General features: G+C 44.5%; 1 protein-coding gene across 1 annotated transcript in view; it reads left to right on the forward strand.

Moving 5' to 3' along the window:
- The first annotated feature begins 3,223 nt into the window (after nucleotides 1-3,223).
- Nucleotides 3,224-15,780, forward strand: part of STIMATE (STIM activating enhancer) — a 372,954-nt gene continuing 360,397 nt past the window's right edge. Inside the window, exons 1-2 of the mRNA XM_075286869.1 lie at nucleotides 3,224-3,452; nucleotides 15,021-15,069. Of these exons, the coding sequence (XP_075142970.1) occupies nucleotides 3,308-3,452; nucleotides 15,021-15,069 (194 nt within the window). The 5' untranslated portion in view covers nucleotides 3,224-3,307. The remainder of the gene's footprint in view (nucleotides 3,453-15,020; nucleotides 15,070-15,780) is intronic.

Below are 15,780 nucleotides of genomic sequence, written 5' to 3' on the forward strand. Positions count from 1 at the left end.
CTGCCAGATTTCCTGTATAAGGGTGCATTCACACTACGTATACTGAAGCTTATTCTGAACATCAAACACGTTCAGAATAAGCGGCGTATAAAGCAGCTCCATTCATTTCTATGGGAGCCGGCATACGAGCGCTCCCCATAGAAATGAATGGGCTGCTTCTTTCACCACGAGCAGTCCCATTGAAGTGAATAGGATGTGCTGGCGTGTACGGCTAGCTCTGCTCATGCCGAGCCGTACACGCCGGCACTTCCCATTCACTTCAATGGGACTGCTCGTGGTGAAAGAAGCAGCCCATTCATTTCTATGGGGAGCGCTCGTATGCCGGCTCCCATAGAAATGAATGGAGCTGCTTTATACGCCGCTTATTCTGAACGTGGTTGACGTTCAGAATAAGCTTCAGTATACGTAGTGTGAATGCACCCTAATACAGCAGAAACCTGGCAGCTCCTGAGCGCCCACCATATTTAAATATCCGTCATAATAGTATGAAGGATGTTGGGAAAGGGTTAAAGACAACTTGTCAGGTTGATATAGGACACTAAACTAACCACAGGACCTTATAGATTAGGGGCTTAGTGTCCCAAATCACCCTGTTTTAAAGCCCTATCTGGTTGCGTTTTAAAAACAACCCTTTATATTTGGCTAGAAATGAGTCCAGTGAGACCCCTCTAGCTTCAGTGAAGAACTGTTCCTGCGCAGTGTGAGTAGACAGCTTTTTTTATTTTTATTGGGGGTACATATGGCTTTACTACACTTGGCGATTTGGGACACAGTGGGTGTGTTAGTGTCTCAAATCACCCTAAACAGGTTCCCTTTAAGCATGTGAACAAGGAATGTGACATGTGATTTACTTTACTATATTCCGGACTGTGAGTGCTGCTGTGACTCTCCTTACTGTTAATATATAGTGTGTGAGAAGGTGACAGGCAGAGTGCTGCAGTCATGGTATATCTCCCCCTGATTCCTGACACATGTATGGTGCAGGGCGGATCTTGAATAAGCTGTAGCCCAGGTGTGGGTCATAGGCTTGTTACTGGGCCATAAAATGCTGCAGAACCTGCACTTCAGGGCAGTTCCTGGGGGAGAAGCTGGGTTCTGTCCCATCACCCTGTTATCTGGTGAGAGACCAGTGTGGATCATCACCTCTGTTTAGTTTTGACCTGGTGGCTTGTAGTAAGCCACACATACAGTTAGAGTACCTTAGTTTAGTTAGTGCTCAGACGAGCAGGTTTTGTTTTATTTTTGCCTGAAGTTAAAGCTGTATTTTGCTCATTTTGTGCCTGAAGTTAAGGTTTACTTTCTTGTTTGTTTTTTTCTAAATAAAGTTTGCATATTTTGTGTCCCTGTCTTGACTGCTTGCGTCCGCACCACTGCTTCTACCAAGCTACGTTCCTCACAAGTGATACGATTAAGGCATACGTTCACATATGGAGACGACAGCACAGATCTGTTAGAAATTGCCAGATGAAGAAAGTCCTGCAAGCCTGACTTTATCGTCTGGCATCCTCAGTTAAAAAAAAGAACGGACACCCGACTGACCCCATTATAGTCAACGCCATCCCTTGGGCTCTCTTTGTGTCAGACATAGAACAGAACCATTTTTCTGACTACCAGAACAGAGACACCTATGCAGGTGTAAAGTAAGCGTAATAAAGATGACTTTTTCTTTTCTACAGTATATTAGTTTGAGTCAATAATCTCATTAGTTTACACGTATGCACATACTAACGCCAATGTGTAATATTTACTCACAGGAGCAGCGTGAACACACATAACTAGGATTCTTTTCTATGTTATTTGCTATGTTATTAAGTCTTTATTAAGTCTTTATTTCTTCTCCGTCAGGTTTCCGCTGCCCAGAATATCTTCTCTACCCAGTAGGAAAAAGTAAACCTGATATATCCCAAATCATCACGTGTTAGATCCTACATACTTTACCTACAAAAATAGTATTCTGAAAAGAATATAAAGAGGACACCACCTCTAAGTCTTTACTTCCTTTAATAGGTGTTTTTTCACTGATTTCTTCATACTTAGAATTTTTTCTCTAACCTCCACCATTCCTGAACTGTTAGTTTGCTGTCAAATGGGCGGTCCTGGCCTGTCTGCTCCAGCCCAGGACCACCCACCTGACGGTATAGAGCCTAATTGAGCTGAAATTAAAAGTAATGATTGCTCAGGAACGGAAGGGGCTAGAGATAAAAAATCCAAGTCATGTGTAAACGCCCATTTTATTCTTTAACCAATTAGAATATGCATTTCTATATGATGTATTGTGTGATGCTTAAGTTGGCATAAAGCCTGAGAGAATTATCAAAGAGAACACACATCGTGTCCTGATGTTTTTTCTTCCCAAGCTCGTTAAAATTAATTAATTTGGACATCTCCTGACAATCTGAGATTGGAACCGCTTGGGTTCCGATAACAGCAGCCAGAGAGACAGAGTGCTGATTATTCCTCCATACTATCTACTATCTCTTTCCATGCTCCCTTAACTCGTGGGGTGGTAGGTTCCTAGGCTGTAACGGAGTCCCACGTGTCCACAGTTTAAAGAAAAAAAAAATAATTCCAGTCAGCTGACCGCAGGCATCTTCCAGGCATAAACAATAGACACAAAGAATATAGTCTGCAGGTTCTACCATTCAAGATAGTTAGCTAATTCATAGTGCTAGGGTACTTGAGTACAGGATTCTTGAAGATACAGACAAAAAGAGTGAAAAAGGAAAGATAAAGGTCGCTCTCAGCTTGAAACTCTGTAATCTTTGGTGGCGCGACAGGAGTAGCGGCCTAAGTCTCCATGTTAGTTAGACTCATCCCATCTTCTACTGGGTGTAACATCTTGTGCAGCGCCCCCATCCCTATCAGCATGCAAGATATCTCTCCCCCCACATTGTAATCCCTTTAAATACTATGGTGGCAGCCATAATAACCAACCAATCAGAAGGCAGCTTTCATTCTCCCAGAGAAGGGTTGAAAATATAACACGTGATCTGATAGGTTTCTATGGACAGCAATGTTGTGTTTCCTTAGACTCTGAGCGCCTGCTTCAATATTGTTCTTATAATAATGTCCGGGGTTTACAACGGGTTAAAAAGCCGGCTACAACCCCCTATTCTGAGGATAGCGCCCTCTGACGTGTCTCAGCCTGACAGCGCCGCCTCCCGTGAGCCTGACAGAACGCCCTTAGTTGTGTCACGTGTCATTCTACGGCCACCCATGTGACCAGTTGACACGTCCCCTCCCGGCTACCGTCCTGTGGTTGCCGCGGTGACCAGCTGGGGCTGGCTCCGGGCCCGGTAACGGAGCCATGGGCCCCATGACCGGGAACAGGAACATGACGACCGGAGCTGGCCCCACCACTTCTCCGGGATGCAGCAGTGGGGCTCTTATGGGCAGTTTTGGGATCTTTCTGCAGGGCCTGCTGGCAGTTATGGCCTTCAGCATCCTTATGTGTGAGTATCTGGGCATAGAGCACGCGCTTTACATTGTTTTCTATGCAGGAAAGTTTGTTCTCTTGTCTGTATGATGTGTATACTCTGAAGGAGCTGGGTATAGTCACCATGTGTGCCCTGTATCAGTGCTGTGGGTATAGTCACCATGTGTGCCCCTGTATCAGTGCTGGGGGTATAGTCACCATGTGTGCCCTGTATCAGTGCTGTGGGTATAGTCACCATGTGTGCCCTGTATCAGTGCTGGGGGTATAGTCACCATGTGTGCCCCTGTATCAGTGCTGGGGGTATAGTCACCATGTGTGCCCCTGTATCAGTGCTGGGGGTATAGTCACCATGTGTGCCCCTGTATCAGTGCTGGGGGTATAGTCACCATGTGTGCCCCTGTATCAGTGCTGGGGGTATAGTCACCATGTGTGCCCCTGTATCAGTGCTGGGGGTATAGTCACCATGTGTGCCCCTGTATCAGTGCTGGGGGTATAGTCACCATGTGTGCCCCTGTATCAGTGCAGGGGGTATAGTCACCATGTGTGCCCCTGTATCAGTGCTGGGGGTATAGTCACCATGTAATACTATGTGTGCCCCTGTATCAGTGCTGGGGGTATAGTCACCATGTGTGCCCCTGTATCAGTGCAGGGGGTATAGTCACCATGTACTACTGTGTGTGCCCCTGTATCAGTGCAGGGGGTATAGTCACCATGTACTACTGTGTGTGCCCCTGTATCAGTGCTGGGGGTATAGTCACCATGTGTGCCCCTGTATCAGTGCTCTGGGTATAGTCACCATGTGTGCCCCTGTATCAGTGCTGGGGGTATAGTCACCATGTGTGCCCCTGTATCAGTGCTGGGGGTATAGTCACCATGTGTGCCCCTGTATCAGTGCAGGGGGTATAGTCACCATGTGTGCCCCTGTATCAGTGCTGGGGGTATAGTCACCATGTGTGCCCCTGTATCAGTGCTGGGGGTATAGTCACCATGTGTGCCCCTGTATCAGTGCAGGGGGTATAGTCACCATGTGTGCCCCTGTATCAGTGCAGGGGGTATAGTCACCATGTGTGCCCTGTATCAGTGCTGGGGGTATAGTCACCATGTGTGCCCTGTATCAGTGCTGGGGGTATAGTCACCATGTGTGCCCTGTATCAGTGCTGGGGGTATAGTCACCATGTGTGCCCTGTATCAGTGCTGGGGGTATAGTCACCATGTACTGCTGTGTGTGCCCTGTATCAGTGCAGGGGGTATAGTCACCATGTAATACTGTGTGTGCCCCTGTATCGGTGCTGGGGGTATAGTCACCATTTATTACTATGTGTGCCCCTGTATCAGTGCTGGGGGCATAGTCGCCATGTATTTTGTAGTAACACTTTACATTCTACTGCCCTTTAACATTTTGAGGGGAAAAAAGGTGCCCACCTTACATCATGAAACACACAAGTTGCAGAAGATTTTTTATCACTCTCCCCATCTTATGGTGGCTCCATTATAGAGCGAGTTGCGTTGGTGTTCTTCATGACATTCTTCTCTTAGATTGTTTGCTCCCCTTTACAGCATTGCTTATAGATCAGACTAAGTGGTCACACAGACTCCGTATGGGTTGCTGTCTTTGGTCATAATGTCCGAATGATACCGACTGCCTTTTTTTTTTTTTTTTTTTTTTTTTTTTTTTAATACTGACCAGGGCCTATGTTATTATCAGAGAGTAAGGGACCCTCCAGGAAGGGGGGGGAGGTGCGTTATGTAAAGACCTGGGAGCCTTGTCAGATTACTTGGATGTCCAAGTAGTACATCGCTTTGATACCAAATGGCTGCTGATGGAGAGTCATGTTACCCGATCCGTTCATCATCTGCCTCTACTTGCGCCACTTTTCCTTGCCACGTGACACTGCAGAGGATTTGCAGCATATACATTCCCTGTGGTCATACCCTGGTAGTTGCCCAGTCTAAATCCTATTATTGGTGCAGTCTGCATTACTAAAGGGGGGCTTGTCTCTCATTCTGGAGGGTCCAATGTATTGCATCACAGACTCGCTGGACACTTCTGCTAGTATGCTGACTCCTCTAGCCCTAGATAGACACCCTGTCAGAGCCAAGGAGGTCTAGCTGATGTCTGGGGCATTTCACCACTCACTAGTTCTTATATGTGATACTGCCTCTAGGGGTATGTGGAGGTAGTGCATTAGTGCTGCTAGTAGTTTTCTTCCCTTTGTCTTTATGGTTGTGCACAGCTGTGGATCTTTCCCGCAGGCTACTATTTAGTGTAATCCCATGGGTGGCCAAGTTGTTTTTCCATTGTGTGTCTGTTATTTCGTCATGTGTAGACTAACTCTCATTGCTGCTGTCATGTCACTGTTATTTTGCTGCTGTCTGCAGTTGGGTGTAATTGAATAAATACTCCTCCCATGATGCACATTGTAAATCCTTCCTAGACGTCTTTCCGTTGCAGTCATACAGTAGTTATTGGCGAGTACACGACATTAGTCCGGCACATAGTTGGTTATAGGTGCTATATGAGCAGCTGGAGTCAGGGTGTAGTCCTCCGCAATAGCTACCTTGCAACTGCTCACTTATGTCCTTGGGAAAACAGCTGATGTTTGCTTGGTGAGAAGGTGCGGGTCTGTGCTGAGCTGTACAGTGGATTTGTCAGCCGCAAGGAAACTGATGGTTTTCTCCAAGATTGTAAGGCCTTTGGCCCCATGCAAGGGTATGCATTGAAGCAGAATATGTGGGACCCCTAAGAGGTTTCTTTGGCTTTTTTTTTAACCTATGCAGGACCCTTACCGGTATGGCAACATTGGCAAACGAGGGACCAAGCACCAAAGGGATTTTTGTATTTTTGCTGTGGGGACTTCTCACTTCCATATAGTTGCCTGTCCATGCATACTTCTCTCTGTGGGTTTTTAGAACTTCGTCATGCCCTTCCCTTTTTTCTATTGTAGTGAAAAATTTCCCTCATAGTCAGACATCTCTATTAGGAGATCTACAAGATTCCCTAACATCTACAAGATAGTCATGGTGAATGGGGCTTTATTTTCCCTGAAAGGGATTTTCTGATCAATAGATTGAATACTTTCTGAGTTAAAGCAGAAAGTTGTCCTGGTGCTAGGCCTAATAAAACGTAAAAAAAAATGTTCTCCCCCCCCCCGTTCTCGGTTTCCATAGTCATTTTCTGTGTACTGATCCCCTGACTTGTGACGGTGCCTGTGGTAATGTGCCACTTGTGAAGAGGTCCCTACTGAGGCCTGTGTTTGGCTGCAGCAATTGTGGGCCCAAGCTGTACATTGCTATTAACATCACTTGAGGGATCCTGAAAGCAGAAGCTGCCGCTGTTTCTAATTTTGACCCCATCAGCAAACATTTTATAAAAGAGTCAGACAACCCCTTTAAAGAGGGCCTTTTATGTCCTCCTGAAAGTGTATTTTTATATACCACTAGTAAGCTTTCCTGGTATGTGCCCCAGTGCTGGAGATATTGATGCCATTATTTTTGGGACCGATATCTCCCCACTGTCAGAAGCCACATTGTTCCTGTGTTTTTCTGTGGGCTGCCTCTGGTGGACATACACTTATCTCTCCTTTAAAATAAAGGATCAGGTGTGTTGAAACTCAGCATGCCCAATCCTTTTTTTCCCTTGATATCGGGGGTTGAGACATTCTCCTATATATAATATAGTCACCCTACTGAAATTGGTTGGTACAGCTGGCCTTGTAGTATGGGCACCATTGTGGTGTGTTTTCCTCAGATTACAGGAGATCGCTGGGGTGGGGGTCCAATGTTGTCATCTGCCTATTTTCAAGTGGCTCTAGAGATTATCCAAAGCCTACAGTCTCTTTAAGGGCCGGAGGGAGTGCTGTAGTATTATTCGTGAGATTCCTAAATTATTAACTATCTGGTAATGTGAGCGGCCTGGTGCCCGGCTCTGTACTCTGTAATATAACCAGTGTGTCCTGGCTTGCTGAATTACTGCTGTTTTCACACGACGTTGGAAAATAGGAGACCCAAGTGGCCTAGTTTACTATGGTACATGTTACGAGACTAAGGAACTACAAAACAGGGCCATGAAGGTGGAGTTGGGGTGGGGGAAACATGACTGACTCGGACTCCAAATATTGTATTATGTATTAGATACAGATTTGCTTTCATAGGAATCGATCACTAGATTTTATTTGTGACTTAGATCTTGTGTCTGACCAAAACTGTCAGCCATTTATGAAGGAGTTGAGGAGTTGCAGTTGACTCTTTGCCCCGCTATAAAGGCGTTGTTTGAGATTTGGATGTGTGACTAGATATAGCCCTGTGTTTGATATTGTACAACATGGCCGTATAACAGTAGGTCTCAGGACAGAGTAGTGATGGTTTACAAAAAGATTGTGCAACTGTTTGACTATTTTTGCTTGTTAAAGTGCAGGAGAGGCTGCTTTGTATTGGCAAAATTGTAGGGCCATTTAAAGGGGTTGTCCTGGACTTTATCGTGCTCCATTTATTCAGAGGCCAACATCATCATATCTGTGGGACGCATGGCCATGCTGTAGTTCAAGGGAATGGGACTAAGCCTCAGTACCAAAAACAGCCACTATACCGTGTTTGGTGCCGTGCTTGGTAAGTACAAAAGAGTTCACCTGCGATGAAAAATTTCCCATCCACCACAAAAATAAGCTTGCTGCTTATGTCATATGAAGACTGTTCTCTATGGGGCTGAGCTGTGGTGTTTGTATACCGTACAGTGTATGGAGCTATCTGCTTCCTGCTCTGTGCACTGTACGGTACAAACATCCAACGCAGTTTCTAAAACCTGATCTATATGGGGCTAGGCTCTGGCGCCTTCAATGTTTAAGAATTTTTTTTTTTTTTTTTAATCCCAGAAATATCTAAAGTTAGATTTGACACTTATTATTATTATTATTATTATTATTATTATTATTTTTTTTTTTTTATATATTTTTTTGTGTGTGTGGATTCTGCAACAAAATCCACATCTAATCTGACACAATCTGCATCTCATACATGTGGATGGCGTTTCTGCTACCCAGTTCACATGCATCATAAATTTTCCTGTACATCATGAAAATAAATATCACACTATGGAAACTAAGCGGATTAACCCCATTGAGTAACAACCTCTGGTTTCAGCCATGGCTTGTGTAATATAATGGATTAGTAATATGTAAGTCTGATACCTAGGAACATAGCCTAAGGGGCAGGGCAGACTCCAGGAGTGCTATCACTTTTTACAGAGCAGTTTCACAGTGACTCGTGTAGCTCAAGCTAGGCGGTGCGCCCCACTTATTACGAGGTGCCCCATGGACAGGAGCAGTAGAGGAGCCAGTTCTTACAGAAGTGATCACAGATTACATAATCTTGGCAGCCTGAGTAAATGTACAACAATCTATACATCTAATAAATTATACAATAATAATTATTGCATAACTTTTTCTGACTCTGACACTACCCTACATTTGCCCCAACTCCTACTCAGCAACTCCAACCCCACAGCTTGGGACCTTATAAAAGAATACAGACTGCCATTTCCAGCCTCTAGTAACAGTACAGGGGATCTGAAATCCCTGGGAATTATTGGAATTACTTTTTATATCAATCTTACTGTAAAACAAGCCCACTGCTGCCCGCACATGGCGCCCACTGCTGCCCGCACACATACTCTGACTGAAACTGGGTATTGAAGTAGTCTCTTAAAAATAGACCCAGCAAACCTCAAAAAAATGCATAGTTATTGACAGACTACAAAACACAAGGGAGATTCTAGTAACCCGGATTGCCCTCTAGCCCCCTCTTTAGCTGTCATGTGTGCACAGTGTCAGTCCAGTCAGTGTACTGGATACAGCGCTCACATCTCTGACCTTTCCACTGGTTACAATATGTACATAACATGAAGCGTTGCAGACACAGAGCAAATAAAGAGTCTAACAAGTACATCTGTAGAATGGAATGGTTATAATTCTGCAGCACTGTACAATTTGTAGGGTTCAAGTACAGACCAAAAGATACATTACAAAGAAATAGTCACGTCACACAATGTGCCCTGCTCACAAAAGCTTACAGTCTATGAGGTAGAGGGGGTGACACAAGAGGTAGCAGGGGCGGCATTACTTATACAGTGGTCAGACAATTTTGTCATAGAGGTGACTGTCATTACACAAACATAAAACTGTATGAGCCGTCGCCAGTCGTGTCCTTTAACATTTGGGTGGTGCCTGGATATATAAAATTAGCCTGAATGGCAACATATCATGTGGAAGCAGGAACAGAGGAGGGTTAATTTTAGGGATTCCAATTACGGTAATGAAGGGTTTACTTTAGGAATTGTGATAGGCCTGTCTGAAAAGATGCGTCTTTAGTTTGCACTTGAAGTTTTAGAAATTGGGAGTTAATCTGATTGTCAGGGGTAGAGCATTCCAGAGAAGTGGTGCAGCTCGGGAGAAGTCTTGTATACGAGCGTGGGAGGTTCTGATAATAGAGGGTGTAAGTGTTAGGTCACTGAGTAAACGGAGAGCACGGGTTGGGCGGTAGACAGAGATGAGGGAGGAAATGTAGGGAGGTGCAGCATTATGGAGAGCCTTGTGGATGAGAGTGATAACTTTATATTATATTCTATAATGAATAGGCAGCCAATGTAGCGACCGGCACAGACCGGAGGCATTGCTGTAGCGTCTAGCCTGATAGATGAGCCTGGCCGCTGCATTCAGAATAGATTGTAGAGGGGAGAGTTTAGTGAGGGGAAGACCGATTAGTAAGGAGTTACAGTAGTCAAGGCGAGACTGAATCAGAGAGACAATAAGTGTCTTTAGTGTATCTCTGGTAAGGAAAGGGCGTATTCTGGAGATGTTTTTGAGGTGGAGATGACATGAGCCTGCAAGTGATTCAATATGGGGGGTAGCGGCATGCTGCCTAGGAGTTATAGTAAGGCCTGAGACTGCAATGGATATCTCAGGGACAGATCTATTAGATGGTGGAAACAGTAGTAGTTCAGTCTTAGGGTGCATGCACACTACGTAACGCCGGGCGTGTATGAGAGCCGTACACGCCGGCATTACGGCAGACTGCCGAACACTTCCCATTCACTTCAATGGGAGCGCTCGTAACAGCGGCGTTTACGAGCGCTCCCATTGAAGTGAATGGGAAGTGTTCGGCAGTCTGCCGTAATGCCGGCGTGTACGGCTCTCATACACGCCCGGCGTTACGTAGTGTGCATGCACCCTTAGATAGATTTAGTTTCAGATAGAGCGAGGACATGATATTAGAGACAGCAGAAAGACAGTCACTGGTGTTCTGTATGAGTGCAGGGGTGATGTCACGGGAACATGTGTATAATTCGGTGTCATCAGCATAAAGATGGTACCGGAAGCCAAATCTGGCGATGGTTTGTCCAATGGGGGCTGTGTAGAGAGAAAAGAGGAGGGGACCGAGCCCTGAGGAACCCCAACAGCAAGGGAAAGAGGGGAAGAAACAGAGCCCGCAAATGATACGCTGAAAGTGCGGTCTGAGAGATAAGAGGAGAACCAGGAGAGCGCAGTGTCCTTGAGGCCGACTGAGCGGAGCATAGTGAGGAGAAGATGATGGTCAACAGTGTCAAATGCTGCTGAGAGATCCAGAAGAATAAGAGAGAGGTCACCATTGGATTTAGCCATCAGGAGATCATTGGAGACTTTTGTTAAGTGCAAATGAATGGTCTTGGAAGTGTTAATTCCCGGTCTTTGTCCAATATTCTACATCGGGGTAAATATGCAGTCATCCAAGCGGGAGAGCTAAGCATACTGAACTGCCACCACGTTACAGATCACATTATACTAATAAACAATATGTTTGTTATATGTGTCACTTTTGTTGGTTTGGAGAAAAATTACTTTTAATTCTTATGCAAATGAGTTGGTGCAGTGTGGGCGGGCCTTCATGTTCCTGAAGCATTGTTCTTGTAACTCAGACCCCTTCCATCTCCTGACTGAACCAGTCTGTGCCGTGGCATTACACATACTACTCATTCTCCCTGGTCTGAAACCCGCCCCCAGTGCACCAGCTGCCTCATTTGCATAAGACTACAAAGTTGTTTTCTCCAAAAGAACAAAGTAGACATGTATAACAAAGGTATGACTCTTATCTCAGTAATGTGTTCTAATAATATTGTGGTGGCAGCAGAATATGCTTGGGGGAGGTGGTAGACTCTATGTGAAGACCACCCCATTTTATATGCCCTATTGACCCTAGCACACTACAGGGAGTTTGTGTTCTGTCCACCTCAATGACTGTATCCACTACAGTGAGCTGCTCAGCAGTGTACAGTCAAGGCCAAAAGTTTTGAGAATGATACAAATATTAATTGTTACAAAGTCTGCTGCTTCAGTTTTCCTGATGGCAATTTGCATATACTCCAGAATGTTATAAAGAGTGATCAGCTTAACAACAATTACTTGCAAAGTCAATATTTGCCTAGAAAATGAACTTTATCCCCCAAAACACATTTCAACATCATTGCAGCCCTGCCTTAAAAGGACCAGCTAACATCGTTTCAGTGATTGCTCCATTAACACAGGTGTGGGTATTGATGAGGACAGGGCTGGAGATCAATCTGTCATGATTAAGTAAGAATGACACCACTGAACACTTTAAAAGGAGGCTGGTGCTTGGCATCATTGTTTCTCTTCTGTTAACCATGGTTATCTCTAAAGAAACACGTGCAGTCATCATTGCACTGCACAAAAATGACCTAACAGGAAAGAGTATCACAGCTAGAAAGTTTGCACCTCAGTCAACAATCTATCGCATCATCAAGAACTTCAAGGAGAGAGGTTCCATTGTTGGCAAAAAGGCTCCAGGGCGCCCAAGAAATGCCAGCAAGTGCCAGGACCATCTCTTAACCCCTTAGCGACCCTTGACGTAACTGTACGTCATGGGTCGCATGGGGATGTATGGAGCGAGCTCACACGCTGAGCTCGCTCCATACACGGCAGATGCCGGCTGTATAATACAGCCAGGACCTGCCACTAACAGCAGCGGTCGGTGCCCGAGCCGATCGCTGCTGTTAACCCTTTACACACTGCGGTCAAACGTGACCGCAGTGTGTAAACGGCGCCGGCGGCACGGGCGCCGCCATGTTTTGCCGATCGCCGCCCTCCTGAACGTCACATGAGGGCGGTGATCGGTTGCTATGACAGCCGGAAGCCTATTGAAGGCTTCCAGGCTTGTCTCTGCACTAGATCTATTAGACGATGCCAGAGGCATCGTCTAATAGAAGTGCTGCGATTTTCCTATTCACTGCAATACTGTAGTATTGCAGTGAATAGTATGAGCGATCAGACCCCCTAGGTTTCAAGGTACCTAAGGGGTCTGATCATAAATGTAACAGAAGAAAAGAAAAAGTTTTTAAAAGTATTAAAAAAATAAAAAAAAATATAAAAGTTCAAATCACCCCCCTTTCCCTAGATTAGCTATAAAAGTAATTAAAGAACATTAAACATAAACATATTAGGTATCCCCGCGCTCCAAAATGCCCAAACTATTAGAATATTAAAACATTTATCCCGTACTGCGAACGGCGTAGCGGCAAAAAAAATAAAAACAGCCAAAAAGCGTTTTTTTCAACACTTTGCCTCCTATAAAAAATTGAATAAAAAGTGATCAAACCATCAGATCTTTCCCCAAATGGTATCAATAGAAACGTCATCTTGTCCCGCATAAAAAGACACCACAACCAGCTCCATACATGGAAATATGAAAAAGTTACAGGTGTTAGAACATGATGACACAATTTTTTTTTTCTATTTTGCAAAGTTTATCATTTTTTTAAAAGTATCAAAACATTTCAAATACTATATAAATTTGGTATCACCGCGTTCGTACTGACACGTAGAACACAGGTAACATGTCATTTGTACCAAACAGTGAACGCTGTAAAAATTAAACCCATAAGAAAATGGCGCAAATGCATTTTTTCTCCAATTGCACCTCATTCTGAATTTTTTTCCAGCTTCACAGTACATTGCACAGCATATTGAATGGTGCCATTACAAAGTACAATTTGTCCCGCAAACAATAAGCCATCATGTGACTCTGTGAACTGAAAAATGAAAAAGTTATGGCTCGTGAAATGTGAGGAGGGAAAAACGAAAATGCGAAACCAAAAAATGGCCTGGTCCTTAAGGGGTTAAAAGTGTTTCAGCTGTGGGATCGGGCTACCAGCAGTGCAGAGCTTGCTCAGGAATGGCAGCAGGCAGGTGTGAGTGCATCTGCACGCACTGTGAGGCGGAGACTCTTGGAGCAAGGCCTGGTCTCAAGGAGGGCAGCAAAGAAGCCACTTCTCTCCAGAAAAAACATCAGGGACAGACTGATATTCTGCAAAAGGTACAGGGAGTGGACTGCTGAGGACTGGGGTAGTCATTTTCTCTGATGAATCCCCTTTTCGATTGTTTGGGACATCTGGAAAACAGCTTATTCGGAGAAGACGAGGTGAGCGCTACCACCAGTCTTGTCTCATGCCAACTGTAAAGCATCCTGAAACCATTCATGTGTGGGGTTGCTTCTCAGCCATGGGAATCGGCTCTCTCACAGGCTTGCCTAAAAACACAGCCATGAATAAAGAATGGTACCAGAATGTCCTCCAAGATCAACTTCTCCCAACCGTCCAAGAGCAGTTTGGCTGGTAGTTTAGGTGAGAACTAAATGGCTCATGGAACAAAACATAGAGATTTTGGGTCCATGGCCTGGAAACTCCCCAGACCTTAATCCCATTGAGAACTTGTGGTCAATCATCAAGAGATGGGTGGACAAACGAAAACCTACAAATTCTGACAAAATGCAAGCATTGATTGTGCAAGAATGGACTGCTATCAGTCAGGATTTGGTCCAGAAGTTGATTGAGAGCATGCCAGGGAGAATTGCAGAGGTCCTGAAGAAGAAGGGTCAACACTGCAAATATGGACTTGCTGCATTAACTCATTCTAACTGTCAATATAAGCTTTTGTTACTCATAATATGATTGCAATTCTATTTCTGTATGTGATAAAAACATCTGACAAACACACATAAAAACCAGAGGGCAGCAGATCATGTGAAAATAGAAGATTTGTGTCATTCTCAAAACTTTTGGCCATGACTGTAAGTAATGGGTTAAACATCAGTGCTCTGTGGTTGGAAGGTATCTACATGATGCATCACAAATTAGGTGATTGAATCAGTTTTCTGGAACTTTGGTATTAACGGCCTGTGCTTAAGAGAGTGCATTTATATAAGATTCAGAGAGGGTCCGACTCCTGGAACCTGCACAGGTCAGCCAATTAAAGGAATCACTTTGTGAACTCTTCATGGTTTACAGCAATGTACGTTTTGTAGTGGCTATTCCAATACTGCAGCTCAGTCCCATTTATTTGAGAGGGACAGAGCACCACTGAGATACAGCACCTGGCACAACCATGGCAAAATCCTGGTCAGCTATGCCATTAATCCTGGAGAACACGATACAATGCTGGCAGTATGGTAACTGGATTGAAACCTTTGTCACCTTTTGTTGTAAAAAGTGTGATGTGATGTTCAGACTCTTTGGTTAACAAATATCTATTTTCATTCACAGTAAAACGTTTCCGAGAACCAAAGCATGAGCGACGTCCATGGAGAATATGGTAAGTCTTAGAGAGACCGCTATTTGGGGACACTCCTAGTGTAGGACCTGCAGCCGTTACTAATGGTCCCCAAAGGTCCTTTTGACACATAAAACATAATACTATACCAAATGGCACAAGAGAGGTAGGGGCCGACTACAGCCTGGAGCCCAGGAGCTTGAAGTTACACCTCTGGACATGTACTTCTCTAATAAATTAGGGGATGGCTTAAAATGATTCCCATTGTATGTCATAAATCTCTCATAGCTGTGCGTTCCACCTCTGGGACATTCACTTTCTGGGGGAGTGGGAGTCAATTCACTGCAGCCACTTTTCCCATTGAGTTCACAGGGCACTTGTCCACAGTTTCTCTTCTACATCTCATCATAGGCTGCTATTTTGGCATTAGATTATGTCTTCAGCATATTAGTGGCAGAGAAATCATGACCATGTGATGCTTTGGCATCCAGCAGCACCCAGTGAGATTACTAAGGAGCAACTAATAGGTTTGCTAATGGAGACGAGCCAGAGGGAACTTTTAAAACAAAAAAAACTTCATCCATGTAGTCCCTCTTATCCTGACTGATATGACATCAGGCATAAAGCGATGCAGATATAACATGGAATTTCACCTCTCCTCCTCTAAGGTCGTTTCAGGTGGGAGAGCAACATTAAAGGAACCCTTAAAAAATACTGCATGGTATTGGATTTACATGATCTAAGGAACAGAAG

This window comes from Leptodactylus fuscus, chromosome 9, assembly GCF_031893055.1.
Source record: "Leptodactylus fuscus isolate aLepFus1 chromosome 9, aLepFus1.hap2, whole genome shotgun sequence".
Lineage (NCBI taxonomy): Eukaryota > Metazoa > Chordata > Amphibia > Anura > Leptodactylidae > Leptodactylus > Leptodactylus fuscus.